The sequence below is a fragment of the Aedes aegypti genome, chromosome 3, assembly GCF_002204515.2.
Source record: "Aedes aegypti strain LVP_AGWG chromosome 3, AaegL5.0 Primary Assembly, whole genome shotgun sequence".
NCBI lineage: Eukaryota > Metazoa > Arthropoda > Insecta > Diptera > Culicidae > Aedes > Aedes aegypti.
Genome location: NC_035109.1, coordinates 199,484,647 through 199,511,447, shown reverse-complemented (window position 1 = coordinate 199,511,447; position 26,801 = coordinate 199,484,647). Strand labels below are relative to the sequence as shown.

The window sequence follows — 26,801 nt, the reverse complement described above, 5'->3', positions numbered from 1 at the left end:
CGCTGTCGCTCGTCGGACCTAAAAATGGAAAAACATCCTCTGCTTGCATTATACCGGGCAATTGGATTTGCTATTTGCATGACAATAAATAGATGCTATACACAACCTTCGGATATCGGAGACTTCGGCGGCCTTCTGCCGCCTCAGTTCCTCTATCCTCAATGCGGCTTCGCCGCATGGAGGATAGCGCACTGGTTACTGACATGACTGCATTTAACAAAGCATGGACTTGTTCTTTTCATATACAAGATTTATTCTTTAGGATTGTAACTCTAATTTGGCCTTTTGTGATTCGGCCTTCTGTGATTCGGCCTTTTGTATGATTCGGCCTTTTGTGCTTTCGGCCTTTTGTGATTCGGCCTTATGTGATTCGGCCTTTTGTGATTCGGCCTTTTGTGGTGGACCCTGTATATATATCGCACGACATAATTTATGGACGATCCCTGAAGGTGTAAGTTCTTACGCCATCTTCAGCAAAGTTTCAAATCGTGTGACGAGTTTTGAGATTTTTTTTCTTTGCTGTCTTATCAAAGCCCCGAACACAATGTGAACGGCTACACGGTACAACGGCAAGCCCATCTTGATCAACAGCCAGGAAAGCACCAATTTTCGACCCATCCATACGATTTTCGCCTACTTTGTAAGGAAATTCGAAAATTAGCACAGAATTCTTGTAGGTCGAAAATTAGTGCTTTTCCCCAACTATACCAGAGTCTATGAATGGAGAGTTGCGCGAAGAGTGAAACCAAATCTACCTATCCAACCGTAAAACCGTCTACCTATCGAGCAGACCAGCAAAACAGAATCTATCTGATAGGAGCTCTTATTGAAGATAAAGAACAACCGTTCAAAGAACTACACTTTTTTAAATTAATGAAAGGGATAATTAGAGTATGTTTAATAGAAAAAAACTACTAATTAAACTTTAACACTTCACACTCTTGCAAAAGAAAAAGTAAAATACTAAAAACCATCAGTAAGGCGAGTAAATACGTTTAAACTCTAATAGGGTCAATAGGGGCAGTATGGTCCACCTAAGCAAAAGTTCTTGAAAAACATAGAAAAACAATACAATTTAATCGATCCATAAGCTTAATTTGTAGTTTGAAGCATCTCCTTTCATACCACAGTTGTATTTTGGTAAAAAGATTACTTAGAATTTTTTTGGGAACATTTTTGAAAAACACTATTTTGTGTGTGACTCCACACTATACGGGGCGAAATGGTCCCCCCTACGGGGCAATATGAGCCACCATACTAAATCTTATTATTTTGATTGGAAAACCATTTGCAAGGCTTAATTTAGAAGAAGACAATAATGTATGATAGAGTTTAGTACAAAAACTGGGTTGAAGTCTGATTTGAATCATGAAATGGTATGTTTTGCTGACAGTTCAATAAATCATGGTTCTAAGAGCTTCAGTTTTCAAACATAGTCGTTCAAATAAGTTTAACCAGTTAAAAATTCTAGTTTTAATTGAAATCACGTGCGATAACAATATTGCAATTAAACTGCTAAAATTACATGCCATTTTTGGTTATCTATTTTTGTGATAAGATAGCTTTGACCGGCTATGACCATATTGCCCCGTTCCTAGATGTTTCATATAAATTATATTTTATTGAAAATTTATTTTAGAATCTATACAATTTTGTGCACATAATGCCTATGAATAATGAAAGAACGAACTGCGGTGAAAAAAATTGAAGTCAATAAACAAAACTTTATGCAAAGCTTATTTTTACATCCAAAATCTTATAAGATTTTCGTAGTAGCATCAACATTTCAGATTTTTTTCGATATATGAAGTTCCAAATCAGTTTTTTGCCTAGTTTTCACGGTGGTGACTAATTGAAGCATACTTTATAAGGTCCTAAGGTTATTGAGATCAAAATTTGTGTTTTAAGCTCAAAGGAAAGGTGGCCCATTTTACCCCGTATGACCATACTGCCCCGCCTTCCCCTATGTTGCTTATCTTGACAGATAGGCCAATTTCGTCTGCGACTTTTTCAGTGTCGAATACTCGACTTTTTTTCTCATACAAAGAAGTCTCCTCGCGCAACTCTCTATATATAGACTCTGCACTCTACTTGTCAAATCCATGTTGAATCTGACTTAGTCGACATTGATCAAAACATTGCATTGTGTTTGACCCTTGAGACCATGGTTGGTCCGTCTCACCGAGTTTTTAGAATTTGCTAACGATTTGTAACTCGGCTCAAGATACCTTGTAAAAGCATCATTTTTATACATTACCTGCATTATCAAATTCGCCACAATAGTTGGGTGCAGAAAAGAGTGTTACTAGTTGACGTTTAGCAAAAAACTCGTAACCATCTTCGACAACTTGATGGGCCCGGCAAATCAAATCAAAGTCATGCTTAGATAAAAATTTACCGACGATCTGAAAAATAAAACAAGAGAAATGTTAGCTGGAAGTATGATTTTAATCATCGAAATGGAAAAAAGACTGCATGAACAATTTTTGGATGAAATTGTGATAAAATCTTCCTTGGACAAATTTATTGAGGAACTAGTTGTCCCGGCAAACTTCTTTTTCGCAGCCGTCAAAAATTATTATTTTGTTCTTGATTTGCATATCTTCAATTTAATAGTATAATTATATGCTATTGTTCATTTCATTAAAGTTATAGTGGAAAGCCGTAGTGTATACAACGATTCATATTTTTTCGTCCGGAAGCCACTGACGGCACATTATTTTAACAAATCCGGTGAGTTTGTTCCACATTTGTATGAAATTTGCATTATTATAGAAAAAAAAGGTCGATATGCGAACGTTAAACGTTTAGTTTTCGCAGAACTGAATTTGTGTTGTAGTCTCGCGATCGGTTTTATTTAATTTGTTTTCTTTTTTTCTCGCTCATTTGCGGAGATCAGATTTTTTAGATTAGGACGCATGATCGGATAATTGTTACTATGCTAGTTTTCTGTCCGCGGATTCAAAAGGTGTTGTTTTTTTTTTGCTTATTTCAATGGCTCGATGACCGTAGAGGGATCGGTTCTGCTTGCATTCACTTCTGAGCAGAAAAATAGACATGAATCATCACTATCAACGAATACAAAATCTAATAATAAAATCTAATAATTAAACATATGTTTTGTCTTTTGATTGCCAGCATTCAGCTTAGCTTAGACTGACTACACATATCAATGGTTGCTATTTCGTGATTGACCGAAATCAGTGAAAATGCACAAAGAATCAACTAGAAGTTCGGCTGGGATTGACCATAATCTTCTTCAGTGTGCATAATTCAGTGCCTCTATTTATACAGGGTCAATAACGGCGCCGGCCACGTCCTTGCAGTCAGGTGGGAATGGGGGAAGGAATGTTAGTGTGTAACCTTTGCTATTTGGAGACCGTGTTTGCCTCTGCATCTCCACAAAGGTTACTGGGAGGGATGTTTGTTAATGGGGAGGATCGTTGGGTAACAGGATTCACTTTGATAAGCGATTAGACCATGATAAACAATGATTTGTGAGATATATACATGCTTATATGTAAATATAATATTTTCATTTGATATGAACAATTTCTATGTAGAGGAAAATTATGCCGACACTTGAGGTGACGAACCATTCAAAGTTTGTTGAACAAATACCTACACGTAACATTCCTACAGCTGTCAGGACGAAAGCATGTGTTATTATATTTTACTTATTTGAAAAGAAACAAAAAACTCGATTGGTTGGGACATCATAGAACACTCATATTCTTATGCCGACACTTACAGTGGCGAACCATCCAAAGTTTGTTGAATAAAGTGAACCTTTCGCGAGTCTACACTTGTAGTGTCGAACCATTCAAAGTTTTTTTTTAATTACAAAAATAAAGGTAAATAAGAGGTGTTCTGAAACAAAAAATGTTAAACATAAATAAATCATGAATCAGAGTTTGTGTCGACACACACAGTGACGAACCATCCAAAGTTTGTTGAAAAATCATATTTACGTCCCACCATTGCACACTGGGCCAGGAGCAGAATTCAGCCAGACAAAAACTCTAGTGCTTAAGGAGTGCATTTTTTTGGGTTGGTGTCAAAGGAGACCTACCTTGAATTTGTTTGTTCTTCAATTTGATGATAAAGGTTAGTTAGAAATTTCGCCGCATAAGTGGCGCTGCGATGCAAACTTTTTTGTTTTGCGTCCTAGAGCTTTCGCGTCTTCGGCAATGTTTTAGAACGTGTAAAAATACGACAAGTTGTCGAACACCAAAGTTCTAGGACTTCAAATAACAAAGTTATGGTAATAAATGTGTAAATCACTTAAATTTTACGTTTTTTCTACTTTTTACGTCAAAAACGTAAACTTTTTCATTTTAAAAACCATGCGTCGCTTAATTTCGATAACATGCATTTGTTGTATGAAAAAAAATGTAATTTTCATTAAAATATTTGATTTTTTGAACAAATTATTGTAAAAGTATCATAATTTTTAACATAACTTTACTCAAAAAGTTGCAAGTTTTTGCAAAAACTTATCAATGTTCCGAAATACGCTATATTTTATCTACCAAATGTCAAAGTTTGCCAGATGTATATTTTGATATATTTGAGATATCTAAATTTAAAATAACCGTCTCTTCATATAAATATAATGGACTTATTATTGATTTTATCATTATACTACAAGATTTTTGACACATTGCGTCAGTTAAGATTTGTTAATCCAATACTTTTATTTAAATACTTGTGATTTGTAAATTGTGATTTATATCAAAGAGAACTGTCTCGACACGGTCATAACAGGATGTAAAAATAAATCATAGCAGGCCACACCGAGGTTCTAATTAGACAGTTGCTGGAAATGACAAAAGATAGCCACACAACAATATGAAAATATCTAGATACTGTAACACCTGACTAACAGAAAGTATTTGATTAATAAAACTTGACTGACGCAATGTGTCAACAATCTTGTAGAACAATGATAAAATTAATAATAAGTCTATGAAAAAGGTGGTTATTTTGAGTTCAGATATCTCACATACCGGGTACCCCCGTTGGTTTGACCACATTTAATCTGAACACTTTTTAATCTGTACCCCGCTAATTTGCACATCGTTCAGATTAAAAATGGTTCAAACGTCATTTAGCTCATGGAACGGAGTTAAGTGAGATGGAACGCTGTGGAACGGAACGCAGAGTCAAAACAAAACAGTGAAAGAGGTAACCAGAAACACGTTTCTAGGGTGACTAGATGTTCAAATTAAAAATGAACCCCGATGGTTTGCATGAGGTACCGTTCAAATTAGCGGGGGTGCACGGTATATCAAAATATACATCCGGCAAACTTTGACATTTGGTAGATGAAATATAGCGTATTTCGGAACATTGATAAGTTTTTGCAAAAACTTGCAACTTTTTGAGTAATGTTATGTTAAAAATTATGATATTTTTACAATAATTTGTTCAAAAATTCAAATATTTTTATAAAAATGAATTTTTTTTTTCATACAGTACATGCATGTTATCGAAATTAAGCGACGCATGGGTTTTTAAAATGAAACATTCTACGATTTTGACGTAAAAAGTAGAAAAAACGTAAAATTTAAGTGATTTACACATTTTTTACCATAACTTTGTTATTTGACGTCCTAGAACTTTGGTGTCTTTGACAACTTGTCGTATTTTTACACGTTCTAAAACATTGCCGAAGACACGAAAGCTCTAGGACGCAAAACAAAAAAGTTTGCATTGCAGCGCCACCTATGCAGCGAAATTTCCAACTAACCTTTATCATCAAATTGAAGAACAAACAAATTCAAGATAAGTCTCCTTTGACACCAACCCGAAAAAATGCACTCTTAAAGCGCTAGAGGTTTTGTCTGGCTAAATTCTACTCCTGGCCCAGTGTGCATTGTAACGATTAAATGTGCAGTCATACATATTTTATAGATTAGAAATAGTAGCATGAAACGAGCTCACCAATTGATCCATTATCCTTGACTGAGCAGCCACAATCTACTTTCAGCTTCACTCGTTTGCTGGTTTATATAGAAGCACTCAGAAAAAAATAGGCGCGCGACCCGAAAAGGAAAAAAAACTGACGACTGCTCGGGCTTTCTTGACGCACTGCCCAGGAGCAAGCGTCAAGGTCGAAGGATCAAAGAGAACTCTTGTCTTTTGATTGCCAGCATTCAAAAGATTAATTTTACAACACTTAAACCACAAATGCCCTGGGTCCATCGCTAGCTTTCTAGGCGAATCCTATGACCTTTTACCCCTCCCAACCTTCACTTCCGTAGCACTCATGAGGGTGTCGCTGAGTCGGTGGCCTCTCATTAAGTAAGTGCTACATTAACATTTCCTTCCGCAATCCCAAGTTACGATAAAGATAAGCGTGGCCAGCAATATCCATGCTTTTGGTAATATTGTTCATGATTGGACAAAGGTTTACTCCCCAGCCTTGTTCCTGAAAGCAGTCTGGATGAGATTATCAAATGAAACATGTATGTTGCTAGTATCTGTCATGTCTACCTATCTCCAGTGATATACTACTCTATGATTCTGGTACCTTTTACTTGTTCATATCTACGGGATTTATGAGCTATAAATACTGGCTGTTGTAGGCGCAGAAGAGAGACTTTCCGGACTGTGGACAGTTTAACACATATTTTTTTTACAGGATATAAAAGTGGCGACGAAGATCATGCAAACGTGTGTTGGAGATAATCGTTTTTCTTCGGGGTGGCGAATTGCCAATTTGATTTGTATTCTAAAAGTGTGGTGAAATTACCGATTTGAGTTGAACCAAATTGCTCTTTAGAGCTGACGAAATTGTCGTTTATTCTGAACATAATTGTTCTTTTGTGAAGCGATTCCTGTATTGAGATGAACGGAATTGTTCTTTAGTGTTGACGGATTTGTCAAATGTAATGTTGAGCAGTTTGAACCCAATGGTATGAATGTTTTGTTGTAGTCATGGAATAAACAAATTGTGGAATTTTCTGGGTATATTTTTGATTATTCAATGGATGAGTTGTTGTAACGAGTTTCTTAAGGGGAAAGGACTGTCATGTCTACCTATCTCCAGTGATATTCTACTCTATGATTCTGGTACCTTTTACTTGTTCATATCTACGGGATTTCTGAGCTATAAATACTGGCTGCTGTAGGCGCAGAAGAAAGACTTTCCGAACTGTGGACAGTTCAACATATTATTTCATTCTTTTTTACAGGATATAAAAGTATCCAATTTACGAAGTATACCGTAACTACGCTAACGCTAACTAGTTGTCCCGGCAAACTTCGCCTTGCCATCAATTAGGCTGTTGTGAACCGCTATGTCCCATACAAAATTACAGTTTCGTTCACTCTCGTTTTTCCGATTTTCCTGGTGAATATCTTCGGATTTTTATACACACAAACACGTCGGAACGCTTGACGAACAAAACGGAGAAAGAATCATTTCAATTCGTTGACCCGTTCGTAAGCTATATATATTTAAGGGTCGGAACCCGGAAGATTTTTTTCTCAATTTTTAATGTCGAGGACTTTTAATATGAAATCACGAGACACTTCTGATTAACAAGTATGAGTATACGTACAAATTCTTAAATATATCTAGGTAGTCTTTTGCTAAGACAATAAGAATCCTTTATGAATCTGCCGAGGATCTCAGAATATTAATTTAGATATCCCACGAAATCCTTCAGATTATTGCAGCAATTTACCGATAATTAAAAAAAAAATTGTGTCAGATCTAGATTTTGCTAGGTAATAACTAAGAATGTCAAAAACAGCCTAGTATATTTCATAGAGTCTAATAAAAGCTTAAATGAAATCCACCTATAACCTTTTGGGAGATTTATAAAACATAATAATGCCATGAAATAACGGTAGCATTCCTCTCGAATCGTGTTTATACAGATAATATGGTAAGACTCTTTTTAAGAATTTCATAAAAAAACTTCCGCTAAGTTTCCATAAGGTCTCGTAAGAATGGCGCAAAGTCCTACAAAATATCAATCAAAGTTTTTGGGAGAAATCCGTCAAAGATTTTCTTTGGAATCCAACAGTTTTTTCTACACGATTCTCTGAAACATTCGTAAAGGATCTCACCAGAAACTTTGATTAGACATGGTGTGCAGCACGAGATGTTAAATGGAGAAAATCCCGATGCATCAACATATTGAAACGAACATAGAAAATACTGTGATTGCTACTATCTGTGCTTAAAATATAACGTATATAACGTATAAACTCAAAATCAGGACATGTCCTGCTAAATCAGGACGGATGGTAACCCTAATTTCGGAAGAATTCCTGTACTCAGATACTAGCAATACTTACATCGACACCAAAAGTAAAACTGACTCCGCGGTCGTTTTCGCCATAACCGTTGGTATCCTTGTCTGGGTCGGACCAAAGCAAATCACAGAGTAGTCCTTGATCTGGGACATCTGTTGGTCTCATGATGCGACGAATTTGTTCCATCGACTGCAGATCAGGACTGAGCCCTCCGTGGCAGCAGAAAATTTTCTCGTCAACAATGGCTGCCACCGGTAAACAGTTGAAGCAATCAGTGAAAGTTTTCCACATTTTAATGTTGTAACGTCGCTTGCATTCATCGTAGAACCTATAACAATACAAATATACATTTAAAGAAATGTGTTGAGTTTTGAAATGTTAAAACAAATGAAACAGATTATACTTACCCATAAATTCTGTTGATACTGGCGCATTCGTGATTTCCTCTAAGTAAAAAGAAGTTTTCTGGATATTTGATTTTATACGCAAGCAATAAGCAAATGGTTTCTAGTGATTGCTTTCCTCTGTCAACGTAATCACCCAAGAAGAGGTAGTTTGATTCTGGTGGAAAACCGCCATACTCAAATAGACGCAGCAGATCATAGTATTGACCATGGATGTCACCTGGGGAATTAAAAAAATACGAGAAATATTAGTCGTAAGTTATTTGAAGTACTTCATGCATTCCCATAGCAGTTTTGATTGGCTTGTGAATGATATTAAAGCTTTCAGCGCCGCTTGGCTATCTGAAAATATGCAAAGCCGTGCATGCCTGTATTTCCTTCTCAGACACAAAGATGCACATTCTAGTATGGCATAAATTTATGCAAGGAAAACAGTGGCCCATCTTCCCTAATGAAGATCTTGCTTCAATAGAGGAATGGGCGGCACAAAAAACGGCCTGTCGCCGAATCCGAAGAAAACACAAACGATAATTTTCAGTGACAACGGCTCTGAATACCAAAACAGGATATCATCTTCAGGGACACGGTGATCCCGCCGTGCAATCATGTCATAAATCTCGGACTACACATGGACAATAAATTATCCTGGGCGCATCAGGTCAACGACGTTACGATGAGGTCTACAACACTCTACACGAATCGTCAGAAGATTTGGAACGTTGTTATCTCTTCCGATACGACTCAAATCGTGTCTTCGTTTTCAGGTTGTGACTTTCGACGTCGTGATTCAACAGCTACCGTTCGAAATTCCATTCTAGGACATTATATGCCAACCAACTAACTATCAACTTCGAGTATGTTGCTTAATGAAGCAGGCATTTGAGAAGTTGGTGCCCGGTTATCTCATGCAGAACATACAACAAGGACGTCATGAACGCACAGCCAATCTTATTGTGCCCAGGCACTCAACCTCGGGCGGCAAAAGTTTACTGGTGAATGGCGCAATATGGTGAATGGACTACCCATAGAAGTCAAATAAGAGCAAAGATTGAATGCCTTCAAGAAAGCAATAAATAATAAGAGTAGAATAACTCCTAAGTTTTCTTTTCTTTTTTTCGTAGTTTCTGAATGATTTACCTAGTAATTTGTATTTTTTTTTTCAAAAGTAGATTTTCTGTTTTTCCTTGTCCTGATAAAGAGTGTACACTGACAGAATACCGTGATCGATAAAATTACAATTACAACACCTAGAAATAAGAAATGAATGTAATGTTTGAAGTGATAGGGGAAAGTCCTCTGCGGCCGGACAGTCTCTATGCCCGGACAGTTTGAGTTTTCCATAAACGAATAATGATATTAAGATTTTAGTATTCCAAGATTATATCAAAACACATTTTTGCAGTGTATACCAATCAAGACGTTTTCAGGTCCAAACGTAAACAAACAGTAGCTGTTAAAAGTTTCAATCTGATGCAATCTACCAAAAAATGTGAAACGATAAAATTTCATTTTGAATTTGTTTATAGGCATATCGATCTACAGTCGACTCTCCACATCTCGATATCTCTCCCTATGTCGATGATTTCATAAGTCCCTTCAGTCTGCATACATTTTCACTCTCCATATCTCGATATCCTCCTTATCTCGATATCTCCATATCTCGATGTGTTTCTGATGATTTTTCGTTCTCAATTTTCTCTCCGTATGTCGATATGATCAATATCGAAGGTTACTAGACGTCTGTTTGTGTATTAATTTCTTGGCAACGGAGTGTTTTTCAATCTAGTATTCATCAAAAATATGTTCTTTGTCTCGATCTCTCCCTATCTCGATGGTCCCTTCGATATCGAGATGTGGAGAGGCGACTGTATCTTGCTCGAAGTAAGAGAGAGCATGGAGAAGAAAGCAATGAATACTAGATGGATAGGTACCGTAAGGGAACGGCGAGCGAAATTGGATTAGATGTTGAAGAGGTCATAAACAGTATTACTTGAAACGTCCTTCCTTGAGGCTAACGTCCCCTATGGGAACGGCTTGGGTGTGTTTTGAGAATGACACTACCAAGACAGCTTGTCGATAAACAAATTCAAAATATAATTATCACGGTCGATACCTTTGTATGTAAGATAAAATTTCATACTAGGGCAAACGCTCCCTTAGAGGAGGTAGCTCCAATAGTGAAGGTATGTGGTGTGTTTTGGCATGTTACCGTAAAACGGGGTGAATAGAAAAAGTGGGGCGAATAGAAACAAGACGACCTTCAATTAAAAATGCGACTATTATGTAATGATAAACTTTAAAAACCTACTGAAATATTTTTTCTCCATTAGTTAAATAACAACAGAGTATGCCTAGACTATTTTCAAATTAAAAATTTTGCTACATTTCTCATTAAAAAGTTGAGAATATATTGCAATCTCAATCATTTTTGATAGCTTGAAACATCCGCCATTTTGGCTGATTTCAAAAATAATCAAAAATTGAAGTTAGTTTTATTTTTTTTTTTATTTTTTTCTTCACTAAGTAAATACATGTTGATATTTCTTCAAGATGCACTTGAAAATGTGTTCAGTTTTCCATTAAAATAAAAAAGTATTGATATTTGCTGAACAGTGTTTCTATTCGCCCCATTGCGGGCGTCATAAATCTTTGTACGATATAATTTTTATTTTTAACAGCAATTGGGGTCTTAAGACTAATAAAATTGGTTTTTATCCACACGGTTTAAGTTGTACACATTCAAACATGTCGGAAAGTGTGTGAGGGCCGCATTTACGGGGGGGCCGAGGGGGCCATGGCCCCCGGGCTCCCACATTTTAGGGGCCCCACAAATTACGACAAACATATTTATAGTTGAACTTTTACGAAAAAATAATATCAATGCAATAGTACACACTTTTCGAAATCGCATTGTGTGATTTGAAAGATTTAGGTGTTTCCATAAATTCCGAAGAATGGTGAAATTTATGCAAATCAACTCAAATAAAATTACTATAACAAAAAAATGAGCCAGCCTCGGGCTTTAAATCTCCTAAAAAAAGATATCTTTTTATCTCTATCTATCTACTAAAACAAACTATTAAAACATTCAGAATAAAATTTTGTTAATTTCACGAAAAAGACGAAGAATAAAAAAGACGCGACCCATATTTAAGACTAATAAAATTGGTTTTTATCCACACGGTTTAAGTTGTACACATTCAAACATGTCGGAAAGTGTGTGAGGGCCGCATTTACGGAGGGGCCGAGGGGGCCATGGCCCCCGGGCTCCCACATTTTAGGGGCCCCACAAATTACGACAAACATATTTATAGTTGAACTTTTACGAAAAAATAATATCAATGCAATAGTACACACTTTTCGAAATCGCATTGTGTGATTTGAAAGATTTAGGTGTTTCCATAAATTCCGAAGAATGGTGAAATTTATGCAAATCAACTCAAATAAAATTACTAAAACAAAAAAATGAGCCAGCCACGGGCTTTAAATCTCCTAAAAAAAGATATCTTTTTATCTCTATCTATCTACTAAAACAAACTATTAAAACATTCAGAATAAAATTTTGTTAATTTCACGAAAAAGACGAAGAATAAAATTTAAATTTAAGATTTTAAAACGATTTGGATAAACAAGTAGAGTATTATCCTTTTGCTTCAATTTTTATTGAACTTCTATAGTGATTTTTTCAATTGTAACTAAAGGTTTCTCAACAAAGTCTTAGGTTCGAATGCAATTTATATACGTCTCTGAAGATCTAGTAACAGGACTGAATTGTTAAATCGGTCACACTGCAAGGCTGGTAGTGGTTAAGTGTCTTGAATAAGGGAACTTTAGAGACCTTTAGCTTGAAAAAATAGAACAAAGAGAGACCAGATAGGAATCACAAAAAAAAATAAAATAACGAAAATGAACCAAATAGAGAACAGAAATACGAAACGTATCCTTAGATGAACCAGAGGATGAGAGTTTGATTATTCATCATAGGATCATAGGAGCAGGCCAGACTCTTTTTTTTTTTGTAATTCGTGACATTACGATTGTATTACTGTATGTATTTCTTCATGATTTTCTTTAGGAATTTCGTGAGAATTTGTGTTGGTATTTTCCTAAAGATTCATAGATTATTCTGAAGATTTCTTCAGGAGTTCTCCAGTTCGGCAGAATTTTCCTAAGGAATTCCTTCAATAATTTTGTGTCGGATATCTCAAGAGTGTTAGCTGGATTTTTTTGGGTACTTTTCAAGGAAGTCCTAAGTTCTACAGGACTAAACCGCCGATTCTTCCATCGATTTTGGCCATAGTATATCCTCTAAGATTTAGGTTAAGAATATCTTAAGAATAAAACTTTGTAAGATCTCCTAGAGTAACAACTGGAGAATTCTGTTGAAAGATTAGTGGAAAATACCAGGAGGAACTATACTTTTTGGATATAAAAATCAAAGTAATCCCTGAGGAAATTACTGGAGGAAGTATCGTTGGAGTGGTCAAGGATTTTCTGGAGAAAATTCTGGAGAGAATTCTCTGAGCATCTGGAACCTGTAGAATTTTGCATCAGGATTCACTGCAATCAGAATAAGAAACAATGAGACTTTAAATGCCATTTTGATTAAAAGGGATTCCATTAAAATAGAGACTTTTAAGAAACTTGCATTCAAATAAACACCAATTCTCTAGAAAAAGAGCTGCTACCAGCCCAACACAAATTTCTTCAACTCAAAACTGTTAAATAAATCTGTATGTTCAACAACTTGAATATTAAACATAGAATTAAGATACCAATACGAAGGGAATCATGAAATGAATTTAATTGTTGACAAATAACCACCAAAAAGTATTGAATTTAACCTTTAAACATATTAAATCTATAAAGATATATGAAATATTAAAGAAAGCATTGATAAAACTAATTTAAATTTAAAAATGGTTCACGTTCTTTGGGGATTTAAAAAGTTTGACTTCTGATGAAAACATGACAAAGGACATTAAAAAACATCTAGTCTATTCTAAAGTATCAAAATGTGCTTCTGGAAAAGGGCCCCCACAATACAATGGCCCCCGGGCCCCCACATTTGTAAATCCGGCCCTGAGTGTAACTATTCGCCCCATTTTACGGTACGGAATAATAAATGATTATGTGATATTTTTCTGTGATGTAAGATGCGAAAATAATATAAATAATCGAATAATATTCATGGAATTTAACCGTAAAACTATTTAAAACAATTATTTTGCTCCTTTGCACCTATAGTGGTGCATCAGTACCCATAGTGGAGGGTCTCATAAGAAATCAATGGATTGCGCCAATAAAGGAACCATTCTTAAAACATACCTCCACTAAAGAAACAGTGTTCCTATTATTGGTGCAAGGCTTTTTGCAGGGAAATTTCAAATGAATCGTGATTTTTATACATATGAATGATAGAAGAATATGAAATCTATCGACTGATGCATTAAAACCATATATTTTATGATTTTATCACCGTGTTTTAGCAGTTTTCCCTTAGGTGCACCACTAATGGTACATTTGCCCTAGTGTAGCCACAAATGATTTTTATAATTTAAGCCGAACTGTCTGCGTACGTTGACTTCAATAAGTTTTGCATCAATCACAATGCAAAATTCATTAGAAAATGTCGAATTTCATAGAAAAGTAACCTTTTTTGTAAACCATTGCAAGTCCTCTATGGCCGGACACCTCTTGTCCTCTATGACCGGACAGTGAAAATGTTAACCTAACAACTGGGATCTAATTCATAATTCGCTTTTTTTCATAAATGTAGGGTAAAAAAAAAACAAACAGCAACAAAAATAAAGCATAAACAACAAAACATTCGGTCCTTGGAGGCCTTATAAAGTGCTGTCAATATGAAGCTTTTAAGGCAAATGAGCGCACAAGAAGCAGCCACAAGATATGATGTACCGTGAGGGCCCCTAACTCTGCGCACTTTTACCAAAATCCACCAAAATCTGGTAAAATACTTAAATTTTTGTTTGAATTCTTTTTTTCATACAATGCTACAATAGTAATAAAAAGTACGCGAAGAATTTTCTTGACAAATTTACGTTTATTACTTAAATAAAAAATAAAATAGCTTTAAAAATATTGAAAAACGTCCAAATTGACTACCCGTTAGCAAAAATGCTAAGGGAGTACCTCATCACTCAAGTCATTTGAAGCAAATTAAAGAGAATATATTTCAGATTTTTAGTACGTATGCACTAGTTTATTAATCGAGCAATCATCACTGGCATAGTGCAACTTATTTTCTCTTCATTTTCTTATTCTTCTTAAGTGCGCATAGTAAGGAACCATTTTTCAACTATGTTCCTTACTTTGCGCAGCAGTTATAAAACGTCATTTTCAACATACAATCAACCCTCCAGAGGTTGATATTGAAGGGAACCATAGACTTGTCGACACCATCGAGATATGGAATGAAAATGCTTTGGAAAATTGTTTGAGGGAACCATCAAAAGAAGATTAAGAAATGACGTCCATCATATTTTAAGGATTTCTACACTCTGTCCCTTCAATCCACTGTCGCGATTTTTACAGTACCTAATGCATTGTCACATTTTCGTAGACTCCTCCTCCCCTGAACGATGCACGTAATTTTTGAATGCTCCCTAACCATGCAATAAAATAATTTTGATTTTTTGTATAGTTTCATGAGTCAATATCGAGTAATGGAACATCAAGGTTTAATCGTATTTCAGGGTGTCTACTACCTGGAAAAACCTGGAAAACCTGGAATTATCAGGGAATTTTATTCAACCTGGAAAAAACCTGGAATTCTCAGGGAATTTGAATTACAATCAGGGAAAATATTTTGAGGCAGTAAGTCATGGTAGAATATGTTCACTTCAAAGGATTTTTGCGTCAAAATCCAGAGATTACCATTACTTTCCAGAATACTCTCTTCAATAAAAAAAATTCGGCTACGCCACTATCATAACGTTACTTAAGTTATTCAGTGAGGATCTTTTCAGATATGGAACTTTATCGCCTTATCTAAACATCAAATATCTTCAGGTATATTTGATCAGTATTGGATACACATATCTAGGGCTGGGGGCAGGGTTTTTTTTTCATATACTTGGTCTCTATTTTTATTCAAATCTCTAATAAGTCTCTATTTATGATGAAAGGTCCCTATTTTAACCAATATGGTCTCTAAAGGGTCTTTTTCCCTATCTTGCTCGTAGTGAATTCTGATGCAATATTCTATAAGGCCTCGAGAAACTTTCAAAGCCTGTTACGAGACTATTCAACTAATTCTTTTAGAAATTCTTCACATATTTCTAGAGAAAACGTTCCAAGAATTTTCCTTGTGTTTTCTCCAGATATTTCATCTGGAATACTTTCAGGGACTAATGCAGGATTCTCTCCAGGAATTCTTCAAGATTTTCCTCTACCAATTCTACCAGCAATTTTTCAAAGGATGCTTAAGGGAATGTCACCAGAATTTGATTCAGGACATCCTCGAGCAATTCAACGTTACTACCTCCAGGCATTTCCTTAGAGATTACTTCATTTTTTTTCAAAGACTATTCTAGGACTTCCTCGAGATATTTTTTCAATAATTCTTCAACCGAATTTTCCAGCTGTAACTCTATCAGATCTTCCAAAGATTCCCACAGAATATCTTTCATGAAGCCCGCAAAGGTTGATTCATAAGCTTTCAGTTTTTTTTTAAGAATTTCTACGCCATTATGTCCACATTCACTCCAAAGAATTGTTACAAAAAATCCTCGAGTAATTAATCAGTAAATCTATTAGAAACATTTCAAATTCGACCTGTGTTTCGTGGTTCAGTGACTCTATTATTTATTTTTGGAATTTCCTCTGCATTTCAACCAAGAATTACAGTTGTCCCAAACATTCCTCAATGAATCAAATAAAAAAAAATACCATAGAATTCTCAAAAGTTCATCTAAGATTCCACTTTAGTTACTACTACAACTATTTTTCCAAGAAATCCTTCGATCATTCCTACCAATTTCTCAGCGATTTCGTTTTTCAAGGAGTTGCATCACAGAGATTGAAAATTGATCTGTTTTTTTTTTTCAATAATTTTAGCAATTACTCTTAAATTTTGTCAAGAGTTTTTCTAAAAATCCTTTTTTATCAAGAATGACTTAAGAACTTACACATGTTTTTTTTAGAGGTTACTCTAATATTTGCTTTGGAAATTCGTCACGAAAAACTTATGGTAGAATGCTGGGCAAAATCTGTGAAAACTTCATTGAGAAATCTCTTGATTTTACAGGAGGAGTTACTGATACTAGAATTTCCTGGATTTCTTGTTACTGTAATTTCCAAAGAAATCTTAGAAGCTATCTCTGGAGTAATTTCTCAAGATATCCTTAGAGAAATTTGTAGTCAAAATCTTAAAGAAATTCTGAAGGATAATTATGTAGGAAATCCTGAGAAATCCCTGAAGGCATTTCTGGTTGAATATTGCAACATGTGGGGCCCAGATAGCGTAGCGGTAAACGCGCAGCTATTCAGCAAGGCCAAGCTGAGGGTCGTGGGTTCGAATCCCACCGGTCGAGGATCTTTTCGGGTTGGAAATTTTCTCGACTTCCCAGGGCATAAAGTATCATCGTACCTGCCACACGATATAAGCATGCAAAAATGGTCATTGGCATAGTAAGCTCTCAGTTAATAACTGTGGAAGTGCTCATAAGAACACTAAGCTGAGAAGCAGGCGCTGTCCCAGTGGGGACGTAACGCCAGAAAGAAGAATTGCAACATGTTTAAAACGGGAGCCTTGGACGATGTTCTAGGAAACCGATGGGAAAGTCACCGAAAAAAAAAACCTTGGGTACTAGAGATTTTCTTGAAAAATATCTAAAATTATATATGAAGTAATACCTGATGGAATCTTCGAGGTAATTCCTGTGATTTATTTTTGGAAAAATTCAGGTTGTTATTTAAGATATCCAAAATAAAATTTTTAGCGAAATACTTTAGGAAAATTCTTGAAGTGATTTTATGGGAAATAATTACTAAATGAACTCCTGGAGAAAAAATCAAATCTCTCAAATTAAAATATCTATCCATTTATCCAATTTGAAGAAATCTTCAGAGTTATATCTGGATCTTTGGGCAAATACCTGAGATTATTTCTGATGAAATTCCTTGAGAAAATCATTGAAAAAGCAGTAATACAAACACTATTATTTGTCGTAATATCTCGAGGAAGTTCAAACAAAAAAATATTCTCGGAGAAATGTCAGGTCTGATTCCATAAAAAATCAAACTCTTTTCTCCTAGTTCCTGTTAGGTTTCGATTTGTTTTTTGATTATTGTTAGGTCTCTTTTTTCAAGCAAGAGGTTTCTGAATTTTCTATTTTTAAAACACTCAGTCCCTACCAGCCATGCTTCATGAACAATTTCTAAAATTATTGGAAAATATTCGATTTCGGAAAAACCGATTTATTTTTTTACAATCATGGTTCATTCAGAGCTCTTGAAAGTTTTCGAAAGAAATGCAATCAATTAATCATTTACCTAAATTACCACATTTGTAAATATTATAAAGGTCGGATTTGATTAAACGGAAACTTTATTATCCGTTTTCTAAACACGATGATAGACAGAAATTATAAAAACAAAATAAAAAACACCATCATTATTAAATACAATTCACATGAATATTCGAATTAAGCTTTAATATTGTTAGCACATTGTTTTATAATGTCTAGAAGAGTGAATACACTTTAAAACACTTTTTAAAATTGGCATTAATTTGTTTTGGTCATATCAAATTAAAGTATTTCTTGAACCTGGAACTAAGTTATAAAACCTGGAAAAAACCTGGAAATATCAGGGAATTTCATTTCGGTAAACGAGTAGACACCCTGTATTTGCTATATAGAAACGCCTATAAAGTACTGTTATTGATCTGCAATAGGAATCGTTCATTAATTACGTCACGCGTATACAGAGCGGCGATACTTCTCGATACATTAAGAATACATTAAGAATGGATATACCCTTTCGCTTAAACTATTCATAAGCGTATTTAATAGAAATGTTCTTATTTATTTTCTTCAAATCCGGATCCGACCCGAATCCGAGACAATTATTTAATACCAAACCCGGACCCGAACCGAACCAAAGAAAATTTGCTTTTTATATTTTCTAGTGAAAATACATAAACAGTGAAAAAGCTAATTTTCCGTAGTTTGTACCCTTTTTTATGTTGGTTTAGATTTTAGAAAACTAAGTTAATTACATGTTTTGGAAATCATATGATGATTTCGATTATTTTGAGAGTTGCTCTTAATGGCATTCAGTAACAGTAATTATCAAGGATTGAATTAAAGATAAAATTCACTGCACTTAGTATACTTCTATGTTAGAAACATTCCACGCTCCACCGGGGACGTAAAGCCGTATAAAGCAAGAAAATGAAGATTAATGAAGAGTTTAAATGCTAGTAATGCTTTTAGTAAACTTTAGCAACTGTTATAAAGAATTTATCGAGTGCGCAGAGTTAGGAACCTAAATGCGCAGAATAAGGAGCATTGCAAAAATGAGTGCGCAGAGTTAGGGACACGGACACCCTTCAGAAAAATTAAAAATTTGCCATAAAAATCATTACTTAATGAAGCTTTTATATTTTTTTCCTTTTACATAAGATCAATAAGTATTTGCTCCCAAAATATTAGAGTATTGTGTTTTGTTTTCACTTAATTACAGCTGTTTGAAATTTAAAAAGCGTTAAGTGCGCAGAGTATGGGGCCTTCACGGTACAGCATCTCTTCATAACTCGATAATGAAGGGACCATCGATTTGGGAGATATCGTGTTACGCAGATCTTCTTCTTTCTGGCGTTACGTCCCCACTGGGACAGAGCCTGCTTCTCAGCTTAGTGTTCTTTTATGAGCACTTCCACAGTTATTAACTGAGAGCTTACTATGCCAATGACCATTTTTGCATGCGTATATCGTGTGGCAGGTACGATGATACTTTATGCCCTGGAAAGTCGAGAAAATTTCCAACCCGAAAAGATCCTCGAACCCACGACCCTCAGCTTGGTCTTGCTGAATAGCTGCGCGTTTACCGCTACGGCTATCTGGTGTTACGCAGATATTACAAGAATAAATACTAAACCAGTGCAAACATGCGATTCAAGGGATCATGGAGGTAGCCATGAACACCAAATTTTAATATGGTTCTCTTACTAGATATTGAGATACGAAGGTCGAGTAAGGGAGAGTTGACTGTACCTAAGAGCACACTTCAACCTTCGAGCTGACAAAGAAATTGTGAACTATAAACGCATTGAATTCCCGAAGACATTTTCATCTGTATACGAGCAACCGCTAATGCAACATAGACGGCGACATATGGCGAATCGATCTATGGCGCTGATCAAGAAGGAGTTTATGGAACTGACCTATGATCTCGCAAATCTGTTTTATACGCTGTACATCATGCAAAGATTAAACCCACAAGGCATGTACTGACATACGAAGCACCCCTGGGCCTTTCTGTGGGTTTGGTGTAAACTTTAATGGTGAAAATCATAGTGTCCGGCCGAGAAAAACCCCTATGCCAAAATGAATCATGGAAGTGCCCAAGTTGCTCTGAACCCTACTAACAACTGATGCTAAATTAGTGTAAAAAGATGTTAGCTGTTAAAAACTGTAATATTCTCATGTTTTATATGTAGAAACTGGCAAAATCCTTAGAGTGTTCATACTGCTCGGAGTTGGTTTGGTTGAAATCTATACTTTGGGGCAAGTGAAATTCATAAAAATGTAAACATTATCAACAAAATCATAATAATAAACCAAAATGAGGCATCAGGAGTGGTTTCTGAATTATAGTAGAGGAATAGCTATTTCCGACAGTAACGTTTAACGTATATAAAAGGCAGCGCTAGTAATAAAAACTTGACTTAATCCACCGATGGTGAGACTTAACCCTTCTTACATTTCCACACAGGTTTGAGGTAATTATTATTCATCATTCATTTGGAACCTTGTATCAGAATAACTAAACTTTAGTATGTTGTAACTAGGGTAGGTGCACCAGTTATGGACATAGTGGTTCCCTATTTAACCATACGTGATTACTTTAATGTCTTATTTTGGAAATTTGTGTGTGTGTAAGATTTAAGATATATATTGATGTTAAAGTATTCAAAAAGATTTAAAATGTGAAAGTTATCAAAATTTCACATATGTCCAAATAGGGAACCACTATTATGGCCATAACTGGTACACTTTCCCTATGTTCTATCTGCCCTTTTCTAATATTTTATTGGTTTGCGAGAAAGTCCTGAAAACTGCACGTCAAAAGACGGATATCAAACTTTTTTTTTTTAGTGATCTGAATTTCATCTTTCTCAGATTTCGCTGCCCCATTTCGATCACCGCCGCCCATGCAATTATCCTGATGTTCATGACAGTTTTCTCCGGCCGCCTCAATGTTTACCATTTTGTCTTTGTTCTCGACACACCAGCTGGTCTTGTGTACACAACAAAACCAGCTGGTCCTCCGATGTTTACAGTCATCGTCATTGTTCTCATGCTCCAGCTGATCGTATTCTTCAGGGTGTCTACTCGTTTAGCAAAATGAAATTCCCTGATATTTCCAGGTTTTATAAAAATAATTCCAGGTTCAAGAAATACTCTAATTTTATATGTCTAAAACAAGTTAATGAAGTTCCGTTCTGTTAAGTGCATCAGTATGTGTCTTCTTGAAAGTATTTTTAGTACAGATTATGTACCATTCATTTCCATCGATCGTTTGGATAACTAAGACAGCGTATTGGGCGCAAAATTAAACTTGGATATGTGGCAATATATCTACAATCTAAATTAACACAAATCATTCGTAAAACTTTTGGATCCCGGATCCATTTTTTTTTTGTTTTTATGATAGAAACACGGATTATCAAGCCCATGTGGAACCGCGTTCGACCGTATAACATTTAACTGTGGTAATATAATTAAATTATAAATGTTTGCATTTCATTCAAAAAAGTTCTAAATTAAAGTTGTTCAAATTCCAGTTTACTTTTCGATTTTTTTTTTCTGGAATTAAATATTTTTCCAATAATTATTAAAATTAGCGTTAGCGTAGTTACGGTATACTTCGTAGATTGGATACTAGCAACAATCATGTTTCTTTTTAATAATCTCATCCTGACTACTTCCAGGAACAAGCCAGGGGAATATACCTTGTTCAAATCATAAACAAGAATACTAAAAGCATGAATATCACTATTCCCGGCCACGCCCATCTTTAACGTAACTTGGGATAGGGGAAGGAGATGTTGATGTAGCACTTACTTAATGAGAGGCCACCGACTCAGCGACACCCTCATAAGTGCTACGGAGTTGGAGGTTGGGGAAGGTATATTGTCAGGATTCGCCTAGAAAGCTGGCGATAGACCATAAACATTTGTTGTTTAAGTGTTTTCAATTTAATCTTTTGAATGCCAGCAATCAAAAGAGAAAACAAAAGTTTATTTATAGTATAAATAGTATTAAGTGAAATGCTTGTCGATTGTGCAGTAATATTTTTGCTCAATAGCCAGTAAAAAGCAAAACCGATCTCTCCAGAGTCATCGGATTGTATAAAATAACGATACGTAAAAAAAAATCTCCGGCGACAAAAACACGCGCGAACCCGTGAGCAAAGTCTATCGGACGACGCAAAACCGAACTGTCCTGCTTGGGCTTCACGAAGCACTACCCAGCAAGACGCTCCGAAACAGGAAAAAAATATCTCCGGCGACGAAAACACGCGCGAAACCGTGAGCAAAACCTATCTGACGACGCAAAATCGAACTGTCCTGCTTGGGCTTTTTCCAATAATTATTAAAATTGTGCATGAAGTCTTTCACCATCAGCCCGTGAATGAGTTTCTTGAAAATATTAAATTTAGAAACCTCTTTCCAGGAAAAAAGTAACCAAAAAGAGATCGAAAAGAGACAAAACAGTAATCAAAAAACGAAACCTAACAGGAACCAGGACAAAATAGTTTTTTTCAGACCAGACATTTCTCTGAAAATATTTTTAATTTTTTTTTTTCAAATATTTTTTTGCGGCATAACGACGACATACCAGCACATCTGGTACATGTCAGTAAATGACCAACATTCATTGATGTATTACGACGACATTACGAGAGGGATGGATTGATATCTATATTTGAGATATTCACTCTCCAATAATTTTCCTAAGGAATTCCTCCAAAAATTTTGTTTTTCTTTATATCTCAAAATACCAAGATTTTTCCAAACATTATCATTGGATTTATCACAAAAAATACATCAAGGCTTTCATCAGAAATTCCTTCACATATTATTTCAGATATATTTTTCCTCCTCCTAATTCCTCCAAAAATTTTGTTTTTCTTTATATCTCAAAATACCAAGATTTTTCCAAACATTATCATTGGATTTATCACAAAAAATACATCAAGGCTTTCATCAGAAATTCCTTCACATATTATTTCAGATATATTTTTTTTTTCAACCCTTAGTCCTCGAGGATTTTATCCGGTGATTCTCCAATCAGTTTTTCTAGAACATCCTCCAAGACTCCCGTTCAAAACATGTTGTAATATTCAACCAGAAACTTCTCCAGATGCCTGATTTCTCAGGATTTTCAACAAAATTGTTCTTAGAATTTTTATAAGATTTTGACTACATATTTCTCTGAGGATACCTTCAGGAATTACTCCAGAGATTGCTCCTAGGATTTCTTCGGAAATTCCTCTATTAATTCTAAGATATTGTGGTGTTATATTGTGTGGAACCTTAAAAGAACTTTTCAATATTCCATGGTGATTTTATGAGAAATTCATTGAAAAATGTTTGGATGAACTTGGATGAAATGCTGGAGAATTCCTAGAAAAAACTCTAAAGAAACTTAATAATGAAACACAGGTCGGGAGGTGAGGGAATTATTTGAAACTAGTGGACCCGGCAAACTTCGTCTTGCCATCCAGTAGGCTGTTGAAAACCAGTACGAATCGTCCCATACAAAATGACAGTTCCGTTCACGCTCGTTTTTTTAACTTTCCCGGTGAATATCGTGCAACTTTTATACACACAAACACGTCGGAACCCTTGACGAACAAAATGGAGAAAGAATTATCCAAATCCGCTGACCCGTTCGTAAGCCATTTCGTGACATACAAACACCATTCCATTTTTATTTATATAGATGTTCTTAATATATTCACTCGAATAACCCCATCGAGGAGCTTTTGGGTCTATTCTTTGGAATGACCGTGTACGAAATGGCGTTGAAATTCTAGTCGAGTTTTCTTGGGAGAAATTCTGTGGGAAACTTTGGATATCTCTTAGATTAACGACTGTAGAATTCGGTTGGATAGATAGTGAAAAAATATCTGGAGGAAGTCCTAGGATAGTCTTTGTTCAAAGTACTGCCTGAGAAAAATGTCTAGAGGTAGTAACGTTGAAATGTTCAAGGATTTCCTGAAGGAAATTATGGAGGAACTCCTGTAAGCATCCTATGAAAAAAATGCTGAAGGAATTTCTTGAAGAATTCATAATAAAATCTCTGGAGAAACCACAAGGATATTTCCTGAGACTGTTTTCGAGAAATACGAGAAGAAATTTTGCATCTCAGTTATCTGCAAGCAAGATAAGGAAAAAAAGAGACTTTAGGTACTATTTTGGTTAAAATAGAGACTTCAGACACCTTTTATCAAAAAATAGAAACTTTTGAGCTTGAGCTTGAGCTTGAGCTTGATTGGCCGCCCGTGGATGCACTCCAGTATCGCCAGATCAGCTGCACTTACACAAGGAACCAACCGAATGACTGCTTGGGACTAACAGGCATCCTCAGTGTATAAGTGCTGGTGATCTTCTATTTTTAGGCAACAATGGCACCTGCCACGTCAGAATGCAGACCAATGTGGGGAAGGGGGAGGAATTGTTGATGCATTGAACTGACTCCCACGTAGACCGTATATTCCACTGCATCCACGTCAGTTCATGCGGGAGTGTATGGATTGGGGAAAGGCATGGCAGAGAGGTTTGCTTTTGTGGTTAGCAGACTGCCTATGTAACAGGCGTAAGAAAGGCGTGCGCGTGGAAGTAGGAAGCGTTAGGGAAACAGTTTCTTGTCCGTCTCTTGTTCTAGCGTTTGCTATGAACGAATAGTTTGAGTGTGATATATTTAGAATGGAAGATAGAAGCAAGTGAAAGATATACAACTACAAAGTACGAGGAAAGGGACGGGCCTGGGATTGAACCCATGACCTTCTGCATATGAAGCAGAAGCGGTAGCCATCAGACCACCAACCCCGTCATCCTTTTATCAAAAATAGAAACTTTTTAGAGACTTGCATAAAAATGGTATCTGAAAAGAAACCTGCTACCAGCCCTAGATATGTTAATCCATTACCGAATAAATTTAGATACATTAAAAACATCAATCATGTTTTGATAAGCTGATGAAATTTCAACCTCGAATAGATCCTCACTGAACAGCTCATAAAGTGTTTGGAGAGCGGCGCAGCCGATTTTTTTTCGAATGAAGATAGTTTTCTGGTAATTAATGATAGCTCGCAAAAATCCTTTGTCGTGAACATATTCTATCAGGAATTACTGCCTCAAAATAATTTCCCTGATTGTGATCGAAATTCCCTGAGAATTCCAGGTTTTTTCCAGGTTGAATAAAATTCCCTGATAATTCCAGGTTTTCCAGGTTTTTCCAGGTAGTAGACACCCTGTTCTTGTATCAAAACCAGTGGTGTTTGAAAATGTACCATCAGTACATTATTGTCAGCTTCTCAATTTCGTCTTGAAAGTCATTCGTGAAAATTACAATACGCTTTTTATCATAGTTTAAGAGGGTCTTTAAGCCCAGGTTGTCATTTTTTCTTTTTTGTTTTTTTTTTTCTTTTGTCAGTAGCGATAGGGGTAGTGTACTGGCACTTATAATCTGCACTAAGCTCCTTCCCAGCATTTGCTTTTATAAGCCTCTATTGCGTTCATCACACAGACGTTCCTAAGCAATGTTGCTCAAATGGTCACTGTGTACCCTAGCAGCAATCAGCCCTTACAGCAGTTTTGCAGTCTAGTAGTTCAAACTACTATCAAACTATGATAAGGCCTGAAATGCTACTAGAGTGGTTAAAGTGAAGAACGAAATAGTTTTATTAAACCCATTTCATTTCATCACTCACAATCGACACTTTTATTTTCGACACTATCACGTATACCACCGATTATCACTCGTCAACTTTCGTAATACACTTCAGGTATACTTTCCATTATAGGGTAGGTGTACCAGTTTTGGCCACCCTAAAGAAAAATATTGTTTATAGATAAATCAAAAGACCTTTGGTTACTGTTAATACATCAAACGAAAGCTTTCAATCCATGTTCAGCAGGGAAAATATAAAAACAAATCAGTAACTTTGTTTTTGAATTAAAAATGGGAGTATTCGCCACGATTTTAATTTCGGTTCCTGAATTCGCCACTTACGTTGATTTCTTATGGACGGTGGCGAATCAGGAACAGGTGGCGAAAAATAGGTGCAAGGGAGCAAAAATTTTAAGGATAATGATTTTTTTTCTATTATTTTCTGAGAAAATTTTGAGGTTTCCAAGAATGTTTCCGTATCATCTTAAAGCAATTTAGCGAACATTAAACAATTGGCAACCATATATGTCGTAAAACGGTATATAATATGGGGTGGCGAATAACTGGTACATGGCGAATACCGGTACACCTTCCCTATCACTTTTCACTATCAGAGCTACAAATGTTCATCAAAAAAACATCACACCATTCTCGTATAAATTCATTGTTATTACCATTTACCATCCGTTATCATTACTTAATAATGAAAATATATTTAATTGAAATTTTTCATTATTTTTCTTCCTGTAGAGTCATTACTATTCAAACTACGATTTAGCATTACGATCAAGAAAGTTACAGTAAAAAAATCACTTCGATCCATTCTTCTGCACCCGCTGTCACTATTAACACATTTATCATACATGTGTGAAGAATTAGACAATAGTGTTTATCTTCAGAGAAATGATTGCAAAATGTATTATGGCCATTATTAAACTATTCGTATATTCATATAATTATTACCGTGAAGGCCCCA

At 35.6% G+C, this 26,801-nt stretch overlaps 1 protein-coding gene and 1 long non-coding RNA gene across 4 annotated transcripts in view; one reads left to right on the top strand and one right to left on the bottom strand.

Moving 5' to 3' along the window:
- LOC5571745 (serine/threonine-protein phosphatase alpha-2 isoform) overlaps positions 1–26,801 on the bottom strand; it is a 59,879-nt gene that overhangs the window by 1,499 nt on the left and 31,579 nt on the right. For 2 of the 3 annotated variants that reach the window (XM_021852943.1, XM_001653720.2), the window contains 3 exons: positions 8,679–8,895; positions 8,314–8,599; positions 2,258–2,405 (listed from right to left, as the gene is read on the bottom strand). In XM_021852943.1, coding sequence (XP_021708635.1) covers positions 2,258–2,405; positions 8,314–8,599; positions 8,679–8,895 — 651 coding nt within the window. The remainder of the gene's footprint in view (positions 1–2,257; positions 2,406–8,313; positions 8,600–8,678; positions 8,896–26,801) is intronic. The other variant, XM_021852944.1, reaches the window with a different exon arrangement.
- On the top strand, positions 8,902–9,698 carry LOC110679029. Its single transcript, XR_002502150.1, has 2 exons — positions 8,902–9,376; positions 9,440–9,698. It is a non-coding gene; the product is annotated as an uncharacterized LOC110679029 (long non-coding RNA).